This window comes from Rattus norvegicus, chromosome 11, assembly GCF_036323735.1.
Source record: "Rattus norvegicus strain BN/NHsdMcwi chromosome 11, GRCr8, whole genome shotgun sequence".
Taxonomy (NCBI): Eukaryota; Metazoa; Chordata; class Mammalia; order Rodentia; family Muridae; genus Rattus; species Rattus norvegicus.
This window is the reverse complement of record NC_086029.1, coordinates 98,674,800-98,702,218: the sequence shown is the minus strand read 5'-3', so window position 1 is coordinate 98,702,218 and position 27,419 is coordinate 98,674,800. Positions and strand designations below refer to the sequence as shown.

Genomic DNA, 27,419 nt, shown 5'->3' with positions numbered 1-27,419 from the left:
TTATTTTTCTTAGATATTTTATGTATTTACATTTCAAATGTTATCCCCTTTCCCTCCTCTCTCATACTTTCTCCCTCCTGCCTCCTGCTTCTATGAGGATGACCCCAATCCCACCCATCCTCTCCAACCTCAACACCCTGGCATTACCCTACATTGGGGAAACGAGTCATCAAAGAGTGGTGCAGGTACTGAAGAAAGGGCTTTTTCTCCTATTGATGCTGGACAATGCCATCCTCTGCTGCATATGTGGCTGTAGTCATGGGTCCCACCATGTGTACTCATTGGTGGGTGCTATAGTCCTTGGGAGCTCTAATGGAGTCTGGTTGCTTGATATTGTTGTTCTTCCTATGGGTTTGTAAACCCCTTCAGCTCCTTCAGTCTTCCTTCTAACTCCTCCATTGGAGTCCCCTTGTTCAGTCCAATGAGATGCAAGCATGCTCATCTGTATCAGTAGGGTTCTGGCAGAGCCTCTCAAGAGACACCCATATCTGGCTCCTGTCAGCAAGCACATTTTGGCATCAGCAATAGTGCTTGGGTTTGGTGTCTGCATATGGGATGGATTCCTAGGTGGGGCAGTCTCTAGATGATCTTTCTTCAGTACCTGCACCACTCTTTGTCCCTGTATTTCCTCCCATGAGTATTTTGTTCTCCCTTCTATGAAAGAATGAAACATCTACATTTTGGTCTTCCTTCTTAAGCTTCATATGGTCTGTGAATTGTTTCTTGGGTATTCCCAGCTTTTGGGCTAATATCCAGTTAACACTGAGTGCATACCATGTGTGTTCTTTTGTGACTGGGTTGCCTCATTCAGGATGGTATTTTCTAGTTCCATCCATTTGCCTAAGAATTTCATGTAGTCATTATTTTTAATAGCGGAGTAGTATTCCATTGTGTAGATGTACCACATTTTATGTATCCATTCCTCTGTTGAAGGGCATCTGGGTTCTTTCCAGTTTCTGGCTATTATAAATAAGGCTGCTATGAATATAGTGGAGCATGTGTCTTTGTTATATGTTGGGGCATCTTTTGGGTACATGCCCAAGAGATATTCTTTCTATTTGACTATCAGATTTGGAGTGGTTTTATTCATTTCCTTCCATTATCTTTTTTTTTCATAGATTTTTAAAAAGGGGTTTATTTACTGTTTAAAGAGTAAGTATATTCATAAAGGCTGTTTGCTGCTTTTTTCATAAATGTCATTTTCTTGTTCTTTCGCTGTGTTCAATGCACAGGGCCTGCTGAAATAGGTTTGCTGGGCTCAAGTGGAGACATGATGTCCTGACTGCTATTCATTGTGTTTTATGCTGGCATCTAGGCATCTGGGATTGGGAAGATTATAATTCTATATGATGAAATCTTTTCTTATCTTTGTTGGGTGGGTGTTTTGTTTTTGGTTTCTGTTGCTGTCTCTCTCGGGGTCTTAGTGGCTGTGTCTTACCTGGGACACATTCTTCTATGCTGTTAGTAGGTGTGGCTTCTAGAGATTGGGAGCTGATACTTAGGAGTGGAGATGCGGGGAAGGACTGAGGGGCCCACAGTAGGAAAGAAGACAGACTGTTCTGCCTTGATCTGTTTATTCCCTTGGGAATGGGAACAGAGAGTGAGGGTAGGGGAAGAAGGCTGCAGTAAAGATCCTGCTGCAGAGTTGGGGATTAGATCAGGGACTGCATCTTGAGGAGCAGAGGGAAAGGTGAACATCTGCTTCCCTGGTAAGAGTGTGGATTGTTTTTCGTGATCCATTTTGTCTGTGCCTTTTGATTGGAGAATTGAGGACATTGATATTTAAAGTTATTATTGAAAGGTCTGTATGGATTGCAGTCACTGTGTTGTATTTCTGTTGTTGATGATTATGCTCTTGGTGTTCATGTTTAGTCATTACAGGCTTGTTTCTTTCCTTTGTACAAGCTCTGAACTGTTCTTATTCCTCTGTTCAGTATTGCTTCCTCTATTTTTGTTTTGCCCTAGTCTCCTAGATATTAAATTTTAAAGACTGTGTCATAAAACTATCTTTTTTCTTTCCCTTCAGGATATATTAGTGTAGGTTGGTAGTCATGGTCATTGAGAACTTGGAGTGAGTTTCTTCAGGCTCTTCTGACTTTCAGTCTTTTCATTAAGAAATCAGTTGTTCTGATAATTTTTTTCCCTCTTGGAGATTTCAATATTTTCTTTGTTCTGAAAACTTAATGTTTTAACTATTATATACCATGAGGAGTTTCTTCTATGGTCTTGTCTATTTGGTATTTTTTTGTGCTTGTGTCTTTATGGGTGTGTGTGTCATTCTTTACTTTGGGGAAGTTTTCTTCTGTTATCTTGTTGACGATCTGGTTTGTACTGTTGACTAGGATTCTTCATCATCTATGCCTATAATTCAAAGATTTGGTCTCTTCATGGTGTCTCTCATTTCATGTGTCTGTCTTTTTCTTTTTTTATAGTTTTTATTTATTTTATTTATATTTTTTATAATTTTTTATTTCTTTTTTATAGTATTTATTTATAGTTTATATTTATTTTATGGTTGCTTGTTAGGGTCTAGTTTCTCTACTTTCTCTTACAGATCTGATATTCTATCTTCTGGTTGATTCATCCTACTTATAAGGCTTTTTCTGGGGTTTTCTAGTTTGATTATTAAGTTTTTCCACCTTCATTTCAGCTTGAGTTCTTCAGTGTTCCTTTCTCCTGGTTGAATTTAGCTACCAAACTTTGGATTATTTCTTTGTCTTCAGTCAGCCTTAATGTTTGTGATGGGTTTGGTTTTTTGTTTTGTTTTGGTTTGGTTTGGTTTGATTTGTTTTTTTTTTTTTTTGTTTTCGGATTTTGGTTGTTTTTGTTCTTGTTGTTTTGATTTTTTTGTTTTGTTTTTTGGGGTTTTTGTTTTGTTTTGCTTTTTGAGCTCTTTGTTTTGACTTTAAGCTCCTTGATTCCTTTTTTTGACATTTATAATTGTTCTTTTCAATTTATGTCCTGGAGTTTGTATAGGCAATTATTATTGGAGATCATTTCTATAGGACTGGTGGATTTGGGGGTCAGTGTGGGGGTATTATGTCAGTAGCCTTTTAATTGTAGGTGACTCAAGCAGTGTTATCCAGGCTCAACTAGAGATACTAAATGTGTGTAGTGTCTAGACCTGTGGTGCTGTCGAGGGAGTGTAAAGGGAGGACCAGGAAGACTCAATGGCTAAGATTTTAGCATCTGGCTAGTATGAGAGGTGGGATGTGATTTATTTGGTAGGCAGCATAGGAAGGAACCTGGGGATTGTGGGTAGGCCAAGCAGGACTATCCAAACTAGGCCTGGCACTAGGAATAGATCTGGGAGATGAAGAAGGTGTGTAGAAAGGTCGAAGAGGTGCAGGACCTGGCTGGGCAGAGAGACTGGATATGGTGTGTGAAGAGTTTGTAGGTTAGAAATAGCACAGTCCAAGCTGTTTGGTCTTAGTTAGGGGACTGGTTGTGGTCCTAAGCTAGGTTTTGGGCTTTAAAGAGAGTGTATAGATGGGATCATATAGACTTTCCCAGGTAGGCCCTGGCACAAATTATACTAACAGTATCTTAAATTGCTTTCATAATTTGATCATAGTTAGTGTGCATATATTCCTTCCCTGGACTCTTAAGGCTGTGTTCATCATGGAACTGAACTAGAAAATGAAACTAATGATAATAGTAGCTTTGTTGAAAGAGCCATCTAAATGTTTAATTTCCAGTGTACATTTCCTTTCATATGAAGACTGTAAACTGCATTAGACATTGTCTCTTCAGGTGACAAGGCAACTCTATGAACCACTTGTTATGCAGCTCATCCACTGGTTTACTAACAATAAGAAATTCGAAAGTCAAGATACTGTCGCCTTATTAGAAGCCATACTGGTAAGTAGTGTTTGGAATTCTGTACTTTCATTCTAATTGACTACAGAAATTTAGTATATATTTTGATTTCTAGGAAAAGTTCCTTGTTAACATACCAAAATACAGCCTTTTGCTGTAAAGACTGTTCACTTTGGTTTTGGACACAGTACTATATTTATTTTGATAAGTGATGTTCTGATGGCGCCCGTGCCACATCAGTATGGAGAACCAGGTGTAGGCCTGTGAGGTTTAAGAAAAAACACATACTATACTGGTGTCATTCATGTTACGAGAATGCCAAAGCTTTACTGAGGTTCACAGAACATAAAGCTCAAGTCCACCGAGTGGAAAATTCCAGGAAGCACAGTGGAAAAAACAGGTTTATGCTCTCAAGATAAAAACAGGAATTGATCCAACGGTGTCTCTGCCTAGGTATAATCACCCAGGTGTACCAGGGCAAACAGAAAGGTCAGGATGGTCCTTTGTTAGGAACAAAAGGCTTCCTTGTGCATCAGCAAGGAGGCAACCACTGACGGGGCCTAGGAGGGTAAGACAATGTTCTTCATATTTATAAGTTTTAGTCAACATGTATTTTTAGTCTACTTTTTAACTGGTTTAAGTTAAAAAAATTATATGCATGCATGCTGGGTAATGCTTGAATCCTAGCACTTAGGAGGCAGAGGCAAACAGATCTCCATGAGTTCAAGGCCAGCCTGGTCAACAGAGAGTGAGTTCCAGAACTGCTATGGCTATACAGAGAAACAGAGTCTTGAAACCCCCCATCACACACACACACACACACACACACACACACACACACACACACACACAATCTATCTATACATATACATACTGCTATGGCTATACAGAGAAACAGAGTCTTGAAACCCCCCATCACACACACACACACACACACATACACACACACACACACACACACACACACACACACACACACACACACACAATCTATCTATACATATACATATATGGCATAAGAGAGAAAGAATTTGTTTTGTATAAGAAGTATAAATATTCTTTATCAATATCAGAATCTTTTAAGTCTATGATACAGTATTTAATTCAAGAGTAAAGAGAATCTTTATCTAACTTTTTCTTGCATTCAGATTCATCAATAAAGGGTTATGGAGTCACAGTTTATCTTTTATATCGAATTTTTCCTGAGGTAATAGAGGTAGTAATTAGCATCTGTTCACTGGTTCAGTGAGCTAAGGCTATAGTGGCCTTTTATTTTAATTTTGAACTTGTAGGAATAACTTTGATTCCTTAAAATATTATTTTATGTGGTTTTTACAGTTCTTTCATCCATTTTTGGAGAGATGGACTTACATGTTCACATTAGGATAACTTTGCACACGTCTGTAATTGTAACACTTACAAGGCAGAGATAGGATTTGAGTTTAATACCACTCATTGACATAGTAATTCTATACAAGCCTAGGCTATACAAGATCCTGCTTTCAAGAAACTGAAGTAAAATAATAAGTAAGTAAACAAAATGATAAGTAAATAAATAAATAAATAAATATAGCCTAGTTTCTAGTGAAATGTCTAATGAACTTGTCCAAACATCCCTTAATTCTTTGTTCTTATGCATCTGTGTGACATTGTCTGTTAAATTGGAACCAGCAAAAACATGGAAAGTAACATGGGCATTAAGGAAAAGGAAATGTGGTATACTTATAAGGACGCTGTTCGGCCATTTTTTTGTGTAAAACACATAGCACACTCACACAGCCCTGTTTGTTCAGTGCACTCAGGCACGAACCCAGATTATAGATCTTGTTATGGGAAGTGAAAAGTGACTAGGTAATTTTTTTTAAGATTTATATATTTTATTTATATGAGTACACTGTAGCAGTCTTCATACACACAAGAAGATCCCATTTCAGATAGTTGTGAGCCACTATATGGTTGCTGGGAATTGAACACAGGACCTCTGGAAGAGCAGTCAGTGCTCTTCACCACTGAGCCATCTCTCCAGTCCAATGGTTTTTTTCTTTTAGGTTTATAGTTTAGGCTGTAGCCTATGCGAGGCTGGAACTTACTGTGTATCCCAGGTTAACCTCAAACTCACAGTGTTCTTCCCTTATCCTCCTGAACCATTAATCACACAAAACCATTAATCATTCTATGGGTATAACAGTAACCACAATGAAGCTGTTCTTGTCTTGATTAAGGATGGCATTGTGGATCCTGTTGACAGTACTTTAAGAGATTTTTGTGGACAGTGTGTTCAAGAATTCCTCAAATGGTCCATTAAGCAAACAACACCTCAGCAGCAAGAGAAGAGCCCAGTAAACAGCAAGTCACTTTTCAAGCGGCTCTACAGCCTTGCACTACATCCTAATGCGTTCAAGAGGCTAGGCGCAGCACTTGCTTTTAATCACATCTACAAGGAATTCAGGTACGCAAGCTTTGTGTGTCACGGAAAGATGTGTCTGACAGCTCTTGAAAACTTTAATTTTGAAAAGTATCCTGATGTTTAAGTCCATAAATTTTATGTCAAGCATTTATTATGTAAATATGTTATAGATGGTGTGCATTTAAGAATTTTAGAAACTGGAGAAATACTTGCAAATGTGTTCTAAGAATACAACCAAAGATACGTGTGCAAGATATTTTGTAGCATAGAGAATGTGTATAGTAAGTTAGTGAGCACTTCTCAGAGATGGACCACAAAGATGAATGAGGATCAGCTAAATTCTTTGGGATGATAAGGTGGAGGTAGAATAGCAAGAACCTCTTCCTCTTCACAACCTGTCCATGTGAGGTGAAGGTGCTTTTAGACTGTGTTCAGGGTAATGGGGAGGTGAGCCAGGTGTCTGCTCTGGTAGAAGACTGGAGAGTACCTCTAATGACATGGAGTTTCTGGAATTATGCGAGAGCAAAGTGAAGTCAAATCTGGCTATTCCAAAAGACCAAGAAAGACATTGACTACAGAAAGACTAATGGTACGCACACATTCATTAGTTCATTCCTTCATTCAGCACCACTTATTAGTGTGTGAGAGCTGAAGGGATGACTCACTGTTAGGAGCACATATGCCTCTTGTCAGAAGAAGGCTTTGGAAAAAAGAGTATTATATGCCAGGTACTGTGCCAGATACTGCAGATATAAGATAGTTCTTCAGAAGGGCTACAATTGAGAAAGATGCCAGAAGAGATAAATGTAAGCTTTATGCCTCTAACTAGTCCTCTTAGATAGTGATTGCTAAGAATAGATTATGTACTCATCTTCCAGTGACCCTGGTCAGAAAAGCTCTTTCTAGAAAATGGCAGCAGGCAAACAGAGGAGATCAATAGAAGGAAGATGGAGGAATAGGTGGGAATCAACATGTATATTTATATGAAAATTGACTGGAGCGTGAAACTGTATCTTATTTGTGTAGCTTTTTAAATGAGGAGACCTATATATACAGAAGTACCCGCTCTCCAAGTTGAGAAACAGGTTGTTCAGTCCAGAGCAGCAAAGCTGACCCTTTGAGTTTCTGAGGAGAGGAACAAAGGCTCTGTGGGCAGAGAGTCACGTGCTCTCTGGATTGCTTTCATGGAGAAAAGAAAGCAACTTTGTCCTACAGCCTCTTCAATTTAAAGGCAAAGCAGGGAGTGTCAGCCTTATAGGTGACATCCTTCTCCTACCTAAAATGCACCTGAAGTCATTTTCCTTGGCTATCAAGCTGCCCTGCAGTTTTCCAGAGACATGTAAACACAAGGGGAGGATTAACTGAATCTCAGGTTGCCTTTGAGTTTAGATCTGTCCTTGGTGAAAGCCGTACAGACTATGTGTGTAGCAACATTGTAGTATAGAAAGTTGCCCTACAGAATGGTTCTCTTCCTCAAATTTTATATTACTTTTTTTCTTCTTTTCCTCATAGTTTTATTTAGATATATAAACCTAAACTACATAGTCTTGGCATTTTGGAGAGTGACAAGTGAAAGCAGCTGTCTGCCAGCTCTTGGTGCTTAGAACCCCTCATAAGGCTATGCTTCACGGACAAATATGATGGAATATTCTGAGAAAGGTGTCCTTAGGCATTTTTGTCATTATGTGATCTAAACAGCATACTTGTCCAAATTTGATGACTATAACTACCAGATATTATAAGATTATTCTTATAAATAAATTCTATTATTGACAAAAATGTTATTACACATTTATAATTATATTAATTGCTATAGTCATCAATAGAGTTATTTGTGTTCATTATTATGACTAACCTAGTGCAAAATTAATTGTAATTTGGAACTGGAATTTGCTCTGTAGACCAGGCTACTACCGTCTCCCCAGTGCTGAAATTAAAGGCATGTGCTACCATGCCCTGCTTTAGTTTTTTTTTTTTTAGTTTACTTCGTGTGTGTGTGTGTGCATTTGCATTTAGTTCACAGCACACGTGTGGAAGTCAGATGACAATCTGAGAGATTGATTCTTCCTTCCACTGGTTAAGTTCCTGAGCTTAGATTTAAATCATTAGGCTTGGCAGCCAGCACCTTTTCTTGCTGAGCGAGCGCCTCTCTGCCCTTTAGTTTACCTTATTGTAACATGCATTTCTCACCTCCTTATTTGGCTAATGACTTGTTCTTATTTTTTATTTCGCATTTATTTTATACTAGAAATGATATTGCATCAAAAGCAAATGCAAGCAATTCTTATTTGAGGTAAAAGTGGGTTATAAAGCAGAACAGACAACTTGTGACACACACAGCACATTTGGCTCAGGACCTGGTTGGTAATGGATGTGCAGTGCAATGGTGGTTCAAATGTTTTCCAAATGGACAGCCTCAAAGAGAAGTAGGATACTGACCTGCCTAGCCTTAGGAAGTTTACAGTCACCAAATACAAACAGTGACTGAAGCTGAACCTCTTACAGCTCAGTGCAGGAGAAGCTCCCAAAGAACTCACCATGGGCTGTTCAGTAGCCATTTGGCATTGAAGCAGTTTGGTAAAGACTCTTAAACTGACTGGAATTAAAAAGAAAAGAAAATGTTATCCACTCTTGCTCTATACAACAATGAACTTGGACTGTGACATATAGAAAAAGAGAATTATGTACATCCAAAGATGATCACCTCAATTTGACACAGATCCAAATTGTTCCTAATGACAAATTACCACCTAAATAGGCTATGGTCATTGTTGGGTAGTTTGGTGCCAGCTTGATTTTCTACAGCAGTGGTTCTCAACCTTCCTAATGCTGTGACTCTTCGGTACAGTTAACTCATGTTTAATACAGTTGCCCAACTATAAAATCATTTCATTACTATTTCATAACTGTAACCTTGCTACTGTTATGAATCATGATATAAATATCTGATGTGCAGGGTATCTGATATTTGATCCCCAAAAGGTTGCAACTCAGAGGCTGTGAACAGCTGCACTATATCTTTCTGAGTCCTAACAAAATTATTTTATCTCATAAGTGTATTTAGTAAATGGATAAGTTGCACTGAAAAACTGCAAGACCCACTGTTTGCACTAATCAGCGTAAAGAGCCCAGTTCTTCTCCACAGTATCCTGTCGCACAGCATATGGCCATGATTTCTAACGTTGTGCAATTCAGCTACAGCATTCTGCCTTATCCAGTACATTTACTGCAGTGTCTCACCAACTGATGAGCACTTCAAGGATCTTGACAACTTTTGCAAAGAAAATGCTTCCACAATCAGTATATGTAAAATATTTTCAAGAGTTTATTGACTCCTGAACTATGCATTTTTGTGATTATAGGAATAAGCTATATGCTATTTATAGTGGTTTACATTTTGATTAATTAAGGTATATTTGATACTATATATAGTAATTTAAAATTCATGATCTGATACTGTAGTTTGCTTATTCAGATCTTGATTTTTGTTTCTTTCATAAAAAAAACAGGCTAAACTGTTATCCTTTATATTGAGAGTTTACTGTGAACAAAAATATTTACAATACTTAAAATATTTAATCATATCTTATATTACCTTATATTACCTTATATTTGATGTTATTTTTTAAAGATTTATTTATTTATTTATTTATTTATTTACCTATTTATTTACTTTATATATGTGAGTGCACTGCAGCTGTCTTCAGACACACCAGAAGAGGGCATCGGATTCTATTACAGATAGTTATGAGCCACCATGTGGTTGCTGGGATTTGAACTCAGGACCTTTGTAAGAGCAGTCAGTGCTCTTAACCACTAAGCCAGCTCTCCCGCCCTGATTTGTTAGTCTTAATTTCCAAGAAAATGAATTTTTCCAATGGGTGGACGCCTCTTTCTTTACTTAACAGCTGTGAATGTAGGTATTGAGTTACAGCTCAGCCTAGATTATTGAGTGAGACTCTGGCTCCAAAAAAGCCCATTATTGCATTTCTTATTATTGTTCTTTGCCTTTTCCTATGTATTGTTTTCTTAGCTGAGGCCTTCTTACTTTGCAGGGAAGAAGGATCCCTGGTAGAACAGTTTGTTTTTGAAGCCTTAGTGACATATATGGAAAGTCTGGCCTTGGCACATGCAGATGAGAAATCCTTAGGTAGGTGGCGTTCTAGTGTTCTGTCTACACACTGAAACTGTTTGCCTTGCAGTCTTTCCACTCAGCATCCAAGGGTCACATGATCCTTTCATGAGGTGGTATTTTCCCTTTTTCATATTCCCTTAGCAGATCTGATAAGCAGGAAGGGACAATACATTATTTTCTCACGCACAAGTCTCCAATCCAGTTTGTAAAAAGTTTTCTTCATCCAAGAATCTGCCTGTGTACTCCGTAGCCATGAAGCTGGAGTCTACCTGTTCTTTAGTGGCTATATATCAAACTATAATACAACTTCTACAAGGGAAAGAGACAAGCCAAGGAATTTACAACCTATAAGGAATGGCTTTGAGTTGATGCACACTAGTTCTGCCCTGAATTGGGTTATGCCATGCTGGAGTTTCTTCCCACCTAGTCTGTCATGTGAGTCTGTTGGTCATGTAGTTCTCTTTGGATATGATACTCCTTTGGGGGTTTATGTATATAATGTACATGTGTTGCAGTATGCAGTTAACCTCTACTCAACTTGCCCTGGTGCAGCAGTGAGAATTCCTCGCTACCTGCCTCAGTCTTCTGCATTCCTGAATGAAAGACAGACAGACAGACAGACAGACAGATACACACACACACACACACACACACACACACACACACACACACACACACCCCTCTGTATTAAATACACCTTAATCAGCTCAATTGCTGGACTACTCCCAAACTTTCACATGGCTAACACCTCCCCTTTGATTCTCCTGAGTTATTACTTACTAAAATCTGTATTCCATCTTTGTAGCCCTAGACCCAATGGGGCCAGAGGTTGGGGGGCCCTGGAGCCCCCCTTCTCCTGCTCATGATTGGTATGCTCTATCACACCTGCACCTCTCAAGTCTGGACCTTACTGCTTTTCCAGCATGGTGGTTCTAAATCATGCTTCCTCTTGTGGTCCCCTTGCCAGCGAATCTTAAATCCCACCTCTTTCATAAGGATCTCGAGCAATTTTGGGAACCCAATTAACATAAGCATTAGACCAGATTCACAACATACATGCATGTTGTTATGCCTTCTTTCAGTCATGAGTTTGGGTTTAATTTTAGGATTTGAAATGTAAGTCATTTATTTTAATTTCATATTCTGAGATGATGAAATACTAAATCTATAGTAAAATAACTTTGGTAATCACAAAATTAGGTCAACAGATTTATAATATTAGTGTATTAATGATAATTTGACCAAGCAGCTCATTCAGTCAGCAGGGTCAAGGGAGGGAGTGAGGATTGAAAAGAGAAATTAGACAAAATTATAACATCACTCTAGCCTATGCTGAGGCTGAAGCAGCTTTATTTTTCTCCAGCCTGCTCTTATACCATTCTAGGAACATTAAAAAACATGTTCAGTTCTTAGATCAAAGACGGAAGTAATTAATCAAAGTAGTAAACCAGAAGATCACATAAGATAGTAATTAAGTAAAGTAGTAAGCAGAGAGGTCACATAGGCAGTAACTTCAGAAAGCAGTACACAAAGTCCCATGGTCACTGTTCCTGACCTCCTGCTCTGAGCCGACTCCCTTGTTCCAGCCCAGTGACGAATGCCAGATTCCTAGAAGCAGCACCAAATGCTCTCAACAATGATCTGATATGTGTTTTCTGTGGTATTTTTTATACTTGGATACAAATACAGGTACAATTCAGCAGTGCTGTGATGCCATTGATCACCTAAGACGCATCATTGAAAAGAAGTACATTTCTTTAAACAAAGCAAAAAAGCGGCGTTTGCCACGGTAGGTGATATGTTTCTATTCCTTTCTTTAACCCAACACAAAGCTAATTTCCATCTGATGAAGGTTAAAGATGAATAGGTAGACTCTGAAGAATTCTCTTTGTAAAGAAGAAATGTGTAGAAGTGTGGTATGAACAGTCAGTTTTCTAACAGAATTTAAAAGTTTAAAAGTACATGGTTTCAGGATGATGATATTTGATTAGGATTTGGATAGGTGTCCATATTGACAGTAAGTTTTGGACATTATATTGTTTTTAAAAGTTGGGTGTGTAATTATTTAACTAGATATTTATGAACTGTGACACAAATTTTGAAGTATAAGAACTGAGTGTTGCATTCAATCGAGGATTGTAAAACATGGTGCAGTATTTGTGCAAAGCTATCTAGTGTGGAGTTCAACTTAACAGATCCTGCTTAAGCTAGAGATCTATTTAGTTACTATTTAAACAGCCTGACCATTGGAACCTTGTTATCAGCATTTCCAGAAAGTCTTTAGGAAATGTCATATTCAGTAAGATATAGTCACCTGAAGGATAAAATGCATATTTAAATTTAAGATGATTTAAGATGTACTTTAAGATTGAGCACATTGTTCAAGCTCATGCAAGTATCTAAGGGAAATGTAGAGGTGAATTAGGTCTGACGTCAAAGTACGTTCTCTTCACCGTGACTGGGTGTCCTAGAATTTCTCAAACTTAGAAAGATCCACCTTCCGCTGCCTCCTGAGTGCTGGAATTAAAGGCATGTGCCACCATTGCCTGCTTTTGCCTATAAACCCAGCCCTTGGGAGTTAGAGTTAAGAGGATCAAGAGTTTATGCCCAGCCTCAGTTAAATGAGACTGTCAAGAAAGAACAAAAGCGGGGCTGGAGAGATGGTTCAGAGGTTAAGAGCACTGTCTGGTCATCCAGAGGTCATGAGTTCAATTCCCAGCAACTACATGGTGCATCAAGACCATCTATATATATAATTAAGTCTGGTACCCTCTTCTGGCCTACACGTGTACATGCAGGTGCAATGCTGTATACATAATAAATAAATCTTTAGAAAAAAAAGAACAAAAGCAAACTAATACAATTGAATCTAATTTCTAACATCCCTTTACAAAGTTGGTTCTTGATAACTAGCATTTATTAAAATTGGAAGTCTTTTTAAAATATCAGTTGTTGTACAGGCTTTATCTAAAGATATCTGAGTCTGGGCTTAGATTTACATCTCACAAAGTTGAGCTTTTAAGGAAAACTGCTTTATATACTATAACTGCTGGTTTTGCCTTGTTGTTCAAAGGGTACATTGGAATGGAAATACATAATTCTGTTAAGCATATTTATATTTTTTTTCCCACATTAAAAGGAAATAGGGCCTCTGGGGTCACAAGAACAAGAAAGCCAGTGCTGCTTATCTACTATATAGTGGCAAGTACAAGGGAGACACCCTTCTCTCTTCTGCATCATCTGTGGCAGACGAGAGAGCTGGTCCAGGGATATCAGAATGGCAGGACTTGCCACGTTGCTCACTTGCTGCAGCACTCTGGGGGCAAGGGCCCTGTACCTTGGGAAACAGGGTCTTCTAGGCCCTGGTTGTGGTTGTTTCTGGTGAGCCAAGCCCAGGGCATGAGAGCAGGAGAGCCAGCAGATTGACCAACTTAAATATCTTTCAGGCACAGTACTTTGACTTGGCCCTCCCCAACACCTACCCCATTAGTGAACTGCTGGAGTAAGTGCATGGAGGGGCCAGTATTACAGGTCCAAAACTACAACATCTCCATGACACAGGGCAACTACAGGACATCTGAGAGGAGTCCCAATATTGATAGAGTAACAGAAGCCAAAGGCCTCATGTCAAACCAATAAGTCGTGGCAATGAACATTTGCAAGCAAAGAAGTGGAAAGAAAAAGCTAGACTGTGGGAGGCACTACAGCTTCCACAACAAGATTTAAAAAGAAAAAACAAAATCTCTGTTCAGTACAGGTAGAGGGAGATGAATGGGGTTGGGGTGCATGATATGAAATTCACAAAGAGCTAATAAAAGAAAGAAAGAAAGGAAGAAAGGAAGAAAGAAAGAGAGAAAGAAAGAAAGAAAGGAGAAGGAAGGAAAGGAAGGAAGGAAGGAAGGAAGGAAGGAAGGAAGGAAGGAAGGAAGGAAGGAGCGAAGGAGCGAGTGAGCGAACCAACCAAAGAGAATAGGGCCTAAGCATTTGTCTAGCAGTATAAGGTCCTGAGATCTTTCCCCAGGAGTGCATGCATATATATATGTGTGTGTGTGTGTGTGTGTGTGTGTGTGTGTGTGTGTGTGTGTGTGTGTGTGTGTGTGTGTGTGTGTATATGTGTGTATGTGTATATATGTATGTGTATATGTATGTATATATACACATGCATGCATGCACACACACACACACACACACACACACATATATGTTTAATGTTAGAACTATATTAGAGCTGGGCATGGTGGCAAAACCTATAATTCCAGCACCAGAGAAGCAAAGGAACACAGATCTCTATGAATTAACCTGTGATACCTTAATTACATCCAAATACTAACACATTAAACTTTTACATATGTCAGTTTAGTAGAATTGAGTTTCAGGTTTAAATTCTTGGCTACGTTGGCATTGAATATTGGATAGTAAGTTGATGACAACATGCTCTCTTATGTAGGGGATTTCCACCTTTGACATCATTATGTTTATTGGATCTGGTCAAGTGGCTTTTCGCTCACTGTGGAAGACCCCAGACAGAATGTCGACACAAGTCCATAGAACTCTTTTATAAATTTGTTCCTTTATTACCAGGTATGTCCTCTCTTTTTTAATTAAAAATGTATTAAAGTGGGGAAGGGATTGGCACCTTTATGGCAGTGGATGTATGGAATCAAAGAACAACCTTGAAGTCTTTCATCTTTGGATGAATTTCACAGATTATGTTCAGACTGGCAGGCTTGTGTAGCGTGTACCTACCCTTACCTTACCTACTAGATTGTCTTGTTTGCCCAGTATCTTGATTCTTAACATTCTACCAGCATTAATTGGCTTCGTCTTTGCCAGTCTGGGGATGGAGACAATTAAGAACATTACGATTCTGTATAAATGAATATTACAAACATTTCCTTCCGTCTTCTTCTCTTCCCCTTCTTCCTCCTCCTCGCCTCCTTTCCTTTATCCTCCCTCTCTCTTTGCTTTATAACTCAGATTCCCCCTGCTTTGTACTCACAATCCTGCCTCATCATTCAGAGTGTTGGTATGACTCGTATGCACCGCACTGATATATATAAAGACATTTTCTCAGTTGATATACCTGCCTTTAGATAACTAGCTTGTGACAAGTTGATATACAAGTATACGACACAGAACCTGATAGGGTTCCCATATCTTACTCTGTCAGTAGATCTGCCTTTCCTTCTGATAATTGCTTTTCTCACTTTCGACACTTGTTGTAGAGTTTAAATACCATATTGTTTTTCTTCTGATGATTACAATTTTCTTTAATAGTGGAAATAATGGATTATCCCTCCTTTTTATTAAAAAACATCCTCTTAATAGATCAGGCACACATTCTGTTTTGGTTTATTGTCTAAAATAATCAGTGACAGATAATTTAACCCTTTCTGATTTCATAAAATGCAAAATGAAATTTTACCCTTTCCTTTTTGGGTTGGAAAAATACAATATCAAAAGAAAACAAAATTTAAAGCAAAACTTTTGACTTACTTAATAAATAATACTTAACATGCAGCCTGGAAGGCTGAGATAGAGAGATCACTTGTACCCACGAGTTCAAGGCTAGCTTGAGTACCTTCAAACGTTAAGTGCTGTAATCTTCATAACAACCTAGGAGATAGGTGTGTGATTGTTCTTGTGATGTGTTTTGAGATAAGGAGACTGAGATGTAGAGAGGCCAGGTCCTCAGAGATGTGAGCAACATAACCAACATAAAAGCCACAAAATCACAATGCTGTTTTGTAACTTGAAAAGAAAATTGCCAGAGTATTAGTTTGTTGCTATTTCAGATGGTGTTTTTGTAATGTTTAGGAACTGAAAAGTGTGGCCTTAGTGGAAATAACTTCTTAAAAGTAAAAACAGTAAAAAAAGGATGAGGAAAAGATCATCCTGTATCATTTTCAATTTTAACTAGGATCAGAGATTGAAGAGATTTAATTTTTGAATGTTTACATATTATATATATACTAATGTATGTTTTTATTTTTTAATTTTGTCTCTTAGGCAACAAATCCCCTTCTTTATGGTTGAGAGATCTTATAAAAGCGGAAGGTATTTCTTTTCTCATAAACACATTTGAAGGAGGGGCAAGCAGCAGCGGTCAGCCATCAGGCATTCTTGCTCAGCCAACCCTCCTCCACTTGCAAGGGCCAGTCAGCCTGCGAGGAATGCTCCAGTGGCTGGACCACCTCCTTGCAGCACTGGAGTGCTACAACACATTTATCGAGGAGAAGACTGTACAAGTGCAAGAGGTCCTGGGTAGGTGAACTTAACTCTAAGATAACATTGTCTGATTCTGCTTAGTTTATTCCATGTAGACTACACACTGAATGTCATAATAATAAGCACTTGGAGACAGAGGCTATGAGGTCTACAAAGAGTGTACCAGGACAGCCATTGCTACATGGTAAGACTTAGGTAGAAAATAAATTAAAATAAAAATAATACTAACAAATTGATAACAGATACACTAGTACATAGTGCTGTGTAAAAGAACTTCTGGATTTTCTACTATTGGAATACATCTCAGGCTCTTTTATTTATGTTCTCTTTTGTGTTTATCAGTTTTCCACAATTGTGACAAAAATGATGATGTAGGTAGCTTAGAATTATAAGGTTGATTTGGCTCATGGGCTTGGGGGATTCAACCCATGGTTGGCTTTGTTGGTTTTGGCTTGTGGTTTAGCTGCAATAGAGAAAGCTGTTAACCTCATGATAGCCAGGCAGCAAAGTGAGTAAGACATGATCTCACTATCCCCTAAATTATACACCGTGAATAACTTTACTTGTTTCTTCCAACACTTTTTCTGAAGTATTCCCTGCCTCCCAGCAACACTCCATGTTACCTTCAGGTGGTTAGTTTCATGAAACCACTGTCCTATATTTTGTTTTTGAGTAAAATGTCATCTGATGTATTACTCTACTAAGAAATATTTGTTTGAATAAGTAGTTCCATAACTGATTAATTTAATATATAGCCTCCCACACCCAACAAATTTTTAGTGATGAAATAGGGCAGTGACTTGTATTGAAGGCTGTTAAAACATTTAGGAATGTAATCGTTGATTCTCTGCAGACTTCCTCTTAGTCCTGTGGTCCTATCTGTAGCAGCTCCTTCTCTCTCCCTATTTCTGTTCCCTGGGGAATCTACCTCTACTTTCAGACCCAATGTCACCCTGGTACTTTCTCACTGCCCCTTGCCTTTCTCTATTATTTTGTGTCACGCACTAGCCCACAGAAACAATCTACCAGGGCTGAGGATTCAGAGTAGGCAACCTAAGAACAGAGCACTTACCCAACAAAGAGAAAATAAGATCTTTACAGCAAGAAACACCTCAAACATCATACTTCTAGATGCTTGTATCCCAGTGTAAAAATATAGACATAAACAGCCAAGAATAAGCCCTGAAAAATCCAATTTAGCTGAAGCACAGGACAAGGACTTCAAAATAGCAATTGTAAATTACATTTAAAAACTTTACAGAGGCCTTTCTGTCCATCATTGCAAATTCCCTGCTCTGATGCCCAGCCCTGCAGGTGCCTCCTTTCAACCTCTATCTACCTCCATTCCTTGTGGATTCCAAAGATCCTCTCTGCAGACCCAGTCTCTCTCCTTCACTCTACCCTCGACAACAGCGTCAGTACTCAGAGGCGCTCTCTACCAGTGAGCTCATACTGCCCTGGAAATGAGGTGGGCAGTCTTCACTCTCCTTCCTATCCTGCATTTCAGATTCCTCAGTCTCACCCACAGCCCTGCAGCAGACCCCTTGCAAGGGTCTGTCTTAGAATTTTATTGCTGTGAAGAGACACCATGAGCATGGCAACTCTTATAAAGGAGAGCATTTAATTGGGGCTGGATTACAGTTTCATAGATTTAGTCCATTACCATCATGGCAGGAAGCATGCAATCTGCAGGCAGACCTGGTATTAGAAAAGGAGCCTTGAGTTTTATGAGCTGTGAGTTTTATATCTCAATCAGCAGTCAGCAAGAAGACTGAGTTGAGCTTCTGAGAATTCAAAGCCTGTCCCCATAGTGACACACTTCCTCTAGTAAGGCCACGCCTACTCTAGTGAGAATACACTTCCAAATAGTGCCACTCCGTATGGTGCAAGCATTCACACACATGAGTTTATGGAGGACATTGCTTTTCTTTTTTTTTTTTAAGTCGCCTGTTCCCCTGACCACCACCGTAGTGAACTGCACCTTCAACTAATGAGCAGGATAAACCAGTTCTCTCTTTTTTTTTTTTTTTTTTTTTTATTGAGTATTTCTTATATACATTTCGAGTGTTATTCCCTTTCCCGGTTTCCGGGCAAACATCCCCCTCCCCCCTCCCCTTCCTTATGGGTGTTCCCCTCCCAACCCTCCCACCATTGCCGCCCTCCCCCCATAGACTAGTTCACTGGGGGTTCAGTCTTAGCAGGACCCAGGGCTTCCCCTTCCACTGGTGCTCTTACTAGGATATTCATTGCTACCTATGGGGTCAGAGTCCAGGGTCAGTCCATGTATAGTCTTTAGGTAGTGGCTTAGTCCCTGGAAGCTCTGGTTGCTTGGCATTGTTGTACTTTTGGGGTCTCGAGCCCCTTCAAGCTCTTCCAGTTCTTTCTCTGATTCCTTCAATAGGGGACCTATTCTCAGTTCAGTGGTTTGCTGCTGGCATTCGCCTCTGTATTTGCTGTATTCTGGCTGTGTCTCTCAGGAGCGATCTACATCCGGCTCCTGTCGGTCTGCACTTCTTTGCTTCATCCATCTAGTCCAATTGGGTGGCTGTATATGTATGGGCCAAATGTGGGACAGGCTCTGAATGGGTGTTCCTTCAGTCTCTGTTTTAATCTTTGCCTCTCCCTTCCCTGCCAAGGGTATTCTTTTTCCTCATTTAAAGAAGGAGTGAAGCATTCACATTTTGATCATCCGTCTTGGGTTTCGTTTGTTCTAGGGATCTAGGGTAATTCAAGCATTTGGGCTAATAGCCACTTATCAATGAGTGCATACCATGTATGTCTTTCTGTGATTGGGTTAGTTCACTCAGGATGATATTTTCCAGTTCCAACCATTTGCCTACGAATTTCATAAACTCGTTGTTTTTGATAGCTGAGTAGTATTCCATTGTGTAGATGTACCACATTTTCTGTATCCATTCCTCTGTTGAAGGGCATCTGGGTTCTTTCCATTTTCTGGCTATTATAAATAAGGCTGCGATGAACATAGTGGAGCACGTGTCTCTTTTATATGTTGAGGCATCTTTTGGGTATATGCCCAAGAGAGGTATAGCTGGATCCTCAGGCAGTTCAATGTCCAATTTTCTGAGGAACCTCCAGACTGATTTCCAGAATGGTTTTACCAGTCTGCAATCCCACCAACAATGGAGGAGTGTTCCTCTTTCTCCACAACCTCGCCAGCATCTGCTGTCACCTGAGTTTTTGATCTTAGCCAATCGCACTGGTGTGAGGTGAAATCTCAGGGTTGTTTTGATTTGCATTTCCCTTATGACTAAAGATGTTGAACATTTCTTTAGGTGTTTCTCAGCCATTCGGCATTCCTCAGCTGTGAATTCTTTGTTTAGCTCTGAACCCCATTTTTTAATAGGGTTATTTGTTTCCCTGCGGTCTAACTTCTTGAGTTCTTTGTATATTTTGGATATAAGGCCTCTATCTGTTGTAGGGTTGGTAAAGATCTTTTCCCAATCTGTTGGTTGCCGTTTTGTCCTAACCACAGTGTCCTTTGCCTTACAGAAGCTTTGCAGTTTTATGAGATCCCATTTGTCAATTCTTGATCTTAGAGCATAAGCCATTGGTGTTTTGTTCAGGAAATTTTTTCCAGTGCCCATGTGTTCCAGATGCTTCCCTAGTTTTTCTTCTATTAGTTTGAGTGTGTCTGGTTTGATGTGGAGGTCCTTGATCCACTTCGACTTAAGCTTTGTACAGGGTGATCAGCATGGATCGATCTGCATTCTTCTACATGTTGCCCTCCAGTTGAACCAGCACCATTTGCTGAAAATGCTATCTTTTTTCCATTGGATGGTTTTGGCTCCTTTGTCAAAAATCAAGTGACCATAGGTGTGTGGGTTCATTTCTGGGTCTTCAATTCTATTCCATTGGTCTATCTGTCTGTCTCTGTACCAATACCATGCAGTTTTTATCACTATTGCTCTGTAATACTGCTTGAGTTCAGGGATAGTGATTCCCCCTGAAGTCCTTTTATTGTTGAGGATAGCTTTAGCTATCCTGGGTTTTTTGTTATTCCAGATGAATTTGCAAATTGTTCTGTCTAACTCTTTGAAGAATTGGATTGGTATTTTGATGGGGATTGCATTGAATCTGTAGATTGCTTTTGGTAAAATGGCCATTTTTACTATATTAATCCTGCCAATCCATGAGCATGGGAGATCTTTCCATCTTCTGAGGTCTTCTTCAATTTCTTTCTTCAGTGTCTTGAAGTTCTTATTGTACAGATCTTTTACTTGCTTTGTTAAAGTCACACCGAGGTACTTTATATTATTTGGGTCTATTATGAAGGGTGTCATTTCCCTAATTTCTTTCTCGGCTTGTTTCTCTTTTGTATAGAGGAAGGCAACTGATTTATTTGAGTTAATTTTATACCCAGCCACTTTGCTGAAGTTGTTTATCAGCTTTAGTAGTTCTCTGGTGGAACTTTTGGGATCACTTAAATATACTATCATATCATCTGCAAATAGTGATATTTTGACCTCTTCTTTTCCGATCTGTATCCCTTTGATCTCCTTTTGTTGTCTGATTGCTCTGGCTAGAACTTCAAGAACTATATTGAATAAGTAGGGAGAGAGTGGGCAGCCTTGTCTAGTCCCTGATTTTAGTGGGATTGCTTCAAGTTTCTCTCCATTTAGTTTAATGTTAGCAACTGGTTTGCTGTATATGGCTTTTACTATGTTTAGGTATGGGCCTTGAATTCCTATTCTTTCCAGGACTTTTATCATGAAGGCGTGTTGAATTTTGTCAAATGCTTTCTCAGCATCTAATGAAATGATCATGTGGTTCTGTTCTTTCAGTTTGTTTATATAATGGATCACGTTGATGGTTTTCCGTATATTAAACCATCCCTGCATGCCTGGGATGAAGCCTACTTGATCATGGTGGATGACTGTTTTGATGTGCTCTTGAATTCGGTTTGCCAGAATTTTATTGAGTATTTTTGCGTCGATATTCATAAGGGAAATTGGTCTGAAGTTCTCTTACTTTGTTGTGTCTTTGTGTGGTTTAGGTATAAGAGTAATTGTAGATTCGTAGAAGGAATTCGGTAGGGCTCCATCTGTTTCAATTTTGTGGAATAGTTTGGATAATATTGGTATGAGGTCTTCTATGAAGGTTTGATAGAATTCTGCACTAAACCCATCTGGACCTGGGCTCTTTTTGGTTGGGAGACCTTTAATGACTGCTTCTATTTCCTTAGGAGTTATGGGGTTGTTTAACTGGTTTATCTGTTCCTGATTTAACTTTGATACCTGGTATCTGTCTAGGAAATTGTCCATTTCCTGAAGATTTTCAAATTTTGTTGAATATAGGTTTTTATAGTAAGATCTGATGATTTTTTGAATTTCCTCTGAATCTGTAGTTATGTCTCCCTTTTCATTTCTGATTTTGTTAATTTGGACGCACTCTCTGTGTCCTCTCGTTAGTCTGGCTAAGGGTTTATCTATCTTGTTGATTTTCTCAAAGAACCAACTTTTGGTCCTGTTGATTCTTTCTATGGTCCTTTTTGTTTCTACTTGGTTGATTTCAGCTCTGAGTTTGATTATTTCCTGCCTTCTACTCCTCCTGGGTGTATTTGCTTCTTTTTGTTCTAGAGCTTTTAGGTGTGCTGTCAAGCTGCTGACATATGCTCTTTCCTGTTTCTTTCTGCAGGCACTCAGCGCTATGAGTTTTCCTCTTAGCACAGCTTTCATTGTGTCCCATAAGTTTGGGTATGTTGTATCTTCATTTTCATTAAATTCTAAAAAGTTTTTAATTTCTTTCTTTATTTCTTCCTTGACCAGGTTATCATTGAGTAGAGCATTGTTCAATTTCCACGTATATGTGGGCATTCTTCCCTTATTGTTATTGAAGACCAGTTTTAGGCCGTGGTGGTCCGATAGCACGCATGGGATTATTTCTATCTTTCTGTACCTGTTGAGGCCCGTTTTTTGACCAATTATATGGTCAATTTTGGAGAAAGTACCATGAGGAGCTGAGAAGAAGGTATATCCTTTTGCTTTAGGATAGAATGTTCTATAAATATCCGTTAAGTCCATTTGGCTCATGACTTCTCTTAGTCTGTCGACATCACTGTTTAATTTCTGTTTCCATGATCTGTCCATTGATGAGAGTGGGGTGTTGAAATCTCCCACTATTATTGTGTGAGGTGCAATGTGTGTTTTGAGCTTTAGTAAGGTTTCTTTTACGTATGTAGGTGCCCTTGTATTTGGGGCATAGATATTTAGGATTGAGAGTTCATCTTGGTGGATTTTTCCTTTGATGAATATGAAGTGTCCTTCCTTATCTTTTTTGATGACTTTTAGTTGGAAATTGATTTTATTTGATATTAGAATGGCTACTCCAGCTTGCTTCTTCTGACCATTTGCTTGGAAAGTTGTTTTCCAGCCTTTCACTCTGAGGTAGTGTCTGTCTTTGTCTCTGAGGTGTGTTTCCTGTAGGCAGCAGAATGCAGGGTCCTCGTTGCGTATCCAGTTTGTTAATCTATGTCTTTTTATTGGGGAGTTGAGGCCATTGATATTGAGAGATATTAAGGAATAGTGATTATTGTTTCCCTTTATATTCATATTTGGATGTGAGGTTATGTTTGTGTGCTTTCATTCTCTTTGTTTTGTTGCCAAGACGATTAGTTTCTTGCTTCTTCTAGGGTATAGCTTGCCTCCTTATGTTGGGCTTTACCATTTATTATCCTTTGTAGTGCTGGATTTGTAGAAAGATATTGTGTAAATTTGGTTTTGTCATGGAATATCTTGGTTTCTCCATCAATGTTAATTGAGAGTTTTGCTGGATACAGTAACCTGGGCTGGCATTTGTGTTCTCTTAGGGTCTGTATGACATCAGTCCAGGATCTTCTGGCCTTCATAGTTTCTGGCGAGAAGTCTGGTGTGATTCTGATAGGTCTCCCTTTATATGTTACTTGACCTTTTTCCCTTACTGCTTTTAATATTCTTTCTTTATTTTGTGCGTTTGGTGTTTTGACAATTATGTGACGGGAGGTGTTTCTTTTCTGGTCCAATCTATTTGGAGTTCTGTAGGCTTCTTGTATGCCTATGGGTATCTCTTTTTTTAGGTTAGGGAAGTTTTCTTCTATGATTTTGTTGAAGATATTTACTGGTCCTTTGAGCTGGGAGTCTTCACTCTCTTCTATACCTATTATCCTTAGGTTTGATCTTCTCATTGAGTCCTGGATTTCCTGTATGTTTTGGACCAGTAGCTTTTTCCGCTTTACATTATCTTTGACAGTTGAGTCAATGATTTCTATGGAATCTTCTGCTCCTGAGATTCTCTCTTCCATCTCTTGTATTCTGTTGGTGAAGCTTGTATCTACAGCTCCTTGTCTCTTCTTTTGGTTTTCTATATCCAGGGTTGTTTCCATGTGTTCTTTGTTGATTGCTTCTATTTCCATTTTTAATTCCTTCATCTGTTTGATTGTGTTTTCCTGGAATTCTTTCAGGGATTTTTGCCATTCCTCTCTGTAGGCTTCTACTTGTTTATTAATGATTTCCTGTGTTTCCCTAAGTGTGTTCATGTCTTTCTTGAAGTCCTCCAGCATCATGATCAAATATGATTTTGAAACTAGATCTTGCTTTTCTGGTGTGTTTGGATATTCCATGTTTGTTTTGGTGGGAGAATTGGGCTCCGATGATGGCATGCAGTCTTGGTTTCTGTTGCTTGGGTTCCTGCGCTTGCCTCTCGCCATCAGATTATCTCTAGTGTTACTTTGTTCTGCTATTTCTGACAGTGGCTAGACTGACCTATAAGCCTGTGTGTCAGGAGTGCTGTAGACCTGTTTTCCTCTCTTTCAGTCAGTTATGGGGACAGTGTGTTCTGCTTTCGGGCGTGTAGTTTTTCCTCTCTACAGGTCTTCAGCTGTTCCTGTGGGCCTGTGTCTTGAGTTCACCAGGCAGCTTTCTTGCAGCAGAAAATTTGGTCTTACCTGTGGTCCCGAGGCTCAGGTTCGCTCGTGGGGTGCTGCCCAGGGGCTCTCTGCAGCGGCAGCAACCAGGAAGACCTGTGCCGCCCCTTCCGGGAGCTTCAGTGCACCAGGGTTCCAGATGGTCTTTGGCTTTTTCCTCTGGCGTCCGAGATGTGTGTGCAGGGAGCAGTCTCTTCTGGTTTCCCAGGCTTGTCTGCCTCTCTGAAGGTTTAGCTCTCCCTCCCACGGGATTTGGGTGCAGAGAACTGTTTATCCGGTCTGTTTCTTTCAGGTTCCGGCGGTGTCTCAGGCGCAGAAGTCCTGCCGCTCCTGGGCCCTCCCCCACGGGAGCCCAGAGGCCTTATACAGTTTCCTCTTGGGCCAGGGATGTGGGCAGGGGTGAGCAGTGTTGGTGGTCTCTTCCGCTCTGCAGCCTCAGGAGTGCCCACCTGACCAGGCGGTTGGGTCTCTCTCTCACCGGGTCTCGGACATTGCTTTTCAAACCACCATGCCTCCCTCTCTGACTCACTCCTCACTCACTGGAGACAGTTGATCCTCCTTCCTGTAGCCCCTTTCAGCACTCCCCCTCCTACCACACAGCTAATCCTTTGTATAAGACCCTGATATCTAGAAACATGATCTACATGGTATCGCTAGTGTCCACACCAGGAAAAGACTCTAGAACACTCCTTACATGACAGCCCATAGGCACTACACATGTCTTAGATCCAGAGAAGGCAAACCAAGGAACTGGAAACCCACCCAACAAAGACAGCCCTAGATTATCACCACCATATCAACAGTCATCCCCAACCCAGAAGCTTAGACACCATTGCAAAAGCACAGTAATTAACACCCAAGATAATATGTCTCCACTAGAACCCAATAACCCTATATATAGCAGGCCTTGAGAGATGTACTATACTGAAGCAGAAGTCTAGGTTTTTCAAAATAGCTATTGTGAATATGTTCAAGGACCTCAAACAGGATACTAATAAATCTATTAATGAAGTCTGAAAACATAATCAGTGGATTGAAATGAGGAAAGTAGATGTCTTAGTTAGGCTTTCCATTGCCATAAAGACAGTGAGAAGATAGTTTTTATAAAGGACAGTTAATTGGCGCTGACTTACTGGTTCTGAGGTTCAGTCCATTATCATCATGATGGGAGGCATGGCAGTGTGCAGGCAGGCGTGGCACTGAAAGAGCTGGGAAAGCTGTATCTTGTTTCAAAGGCAAATAGGAGAAGACTGACATCCTCAGGCAGCTAGGAGGAGGGTATCAAGACCTATCCCCACAGTGACACACTTCTTCTAACAAGACCTACCTACTCCAACCAGGCCTCACCCATTAATAGTAATAACAAGGCCACTCACTGCCTGAGCTAAACATATTCAAACCACCACAGTGGGCGTGAAACTAGAAGGAGACTCTCACACAGAAAACCAAACTGAGCTAAATCTGGAAATAAAAAATTCAGGAAGTCAAAAACAAAAACAAAACAAAACAAAAAACTGTAGAGATAAGCCTCACTGACATAACAGAGGAGATGAAAGAGAGACTCTCAAGCATTGAATATGAGATAGAAGAAATGGATACCTCAGTCAAAGAAAACAATAAATTTGATAAAACAAAAACAAAACATCCAGGACATTGTGAAAAGACTAAATCTACACATAGCAGGAAAGGAGGAAGAAAAAACTCAAATCAAAGAGCATAATTTCAACAAAATCATAAAGGAAAATTTCCCCAGCTTAAAGAAGGTACCTATCAAGGTATTAAAAAATGTACAGAGCACCAAATAGACTGGACCAGAAAAGAAATTCCCCAAGGCACATAACAATCAAAACAGAACAAAAAAGAATCTTAAAAGCTGTAAGGGAAAAAGACCAAATAACAGGAAGGCAGACCTATTAGAATAACATCTGGTGGACTGGAGACATGGCTCAGTGGTTAAGAGCACTGACTGCTCTTCATAGCACTCCTGGGTTCAAATCCCAGCAACCACATGGTGGCTCACAACCATCTGTGATGGGATCTGATGCTCTCTTCTGGTGGGTCTGAAGACAGCTACAATGTACTTAAATAATTTTTTTTTTTTTAAAAAGAGAGTAACACCTGGCTTTAAAATAGAAAATGCCAAATATGTGTGCTTAAAGACAGCCATGTCATTTGTTTTTGTATTGCTTATTGGAGGAGTCTGACATTTCTTCATATTATAAACAGTGTCAGATGTGGTGGTATATACCGATATTTCACTTCTTCAGTTGAGGGAAGGGCAGGAGGATTAGAAGTTTCAATCCAGTTTAGTTTATATAAGCATGACCCTATCCAAAGATCAGAAATTGGTGAAATCTAAATTTTTTTACTATACTACATTATTTTGACACACTATTGTGTTAAAGATTAGAATTTCAGCATTAAATCAAACCATAGAGTTTTAAATCATTTGTTAGAGATTAACATACATATTTATTATTTTGGCTCATTGTTTGTCTCCTTCCATCAAAGCCTGGTTCTGTGTAAGTCATGGTGACAGGAAGATGTGGCAGATCTCTTCACCTCGTGATTGACTAAAAGTGGGAGAGTCTCAGAACACAAAAACACTGTACCACAAAAGAGACCACCAGGGACCTGTGTCTTCTAACTACTCTCATCTTTTTCAAAGCTGCACAACTCCCAGAATAGTTAGAGCAGCCGGAAGCACATGTTCAAACCATAGCAAGAAGACTGGGGCCATCGCCCAGGGCGGGGTCCCTTCCTAGAATGCAGGAGGCTCTCTGTTCAGTCCTGTAACAATAAATAAATACATAAGTAAATGCCCTGGCCTTGTGTCGACGTTTTTACTATATCTGAAGTTGAATTCTATTTGGATTATAATTTAGTTCAAAATTTGAACAAAGAAGCTAAGA

The 27,419-nt window shown here is 39.5% G+C and overlaps 1 protein-coding gene across 4 annotated transcripts in view; it reads left to right on the top strand.

The window, feature by feature from the left end:
* Window positions 1–27,419, top strand: part of Prkdc (protein kinase, DNA-activated, catalytic subunit) — a 217,548-nt gene that overhangs the window by 60,281 nt on the left and 129,848 nt on the right. For all 4 annotated transcript variants that reach the window (NM_001108327.2, XM_039088537.2, XM_008768933.4 and 1 more), the window contains 6 exons: window positions 3,754–3,861; window positions 6,042–6,268; window positions 10,282–10,376; window positions 12,051–12,150; window positions 14,809–14,942; window positions 16,371–16,625. In NM_001108327.2, the coding sequence (NP_001101797.2) occupies window positions 3,754–3,861; window positions 6,042–6,268; window positions 10,282–10,376; window positions 12,051–12,150; window positions 14,809–14,942; window positions 16,371–16,625 (919 nt within the window). The remainder of the gene's footprint in view (window positions 1–3,753; window positions 3,862–6,041; window positions 6,269–10,281; window positions 10,377–12,050; window positions 12,151–14,808; window positions 14,943–16,370; window positions 16,626–27,419) is intronic.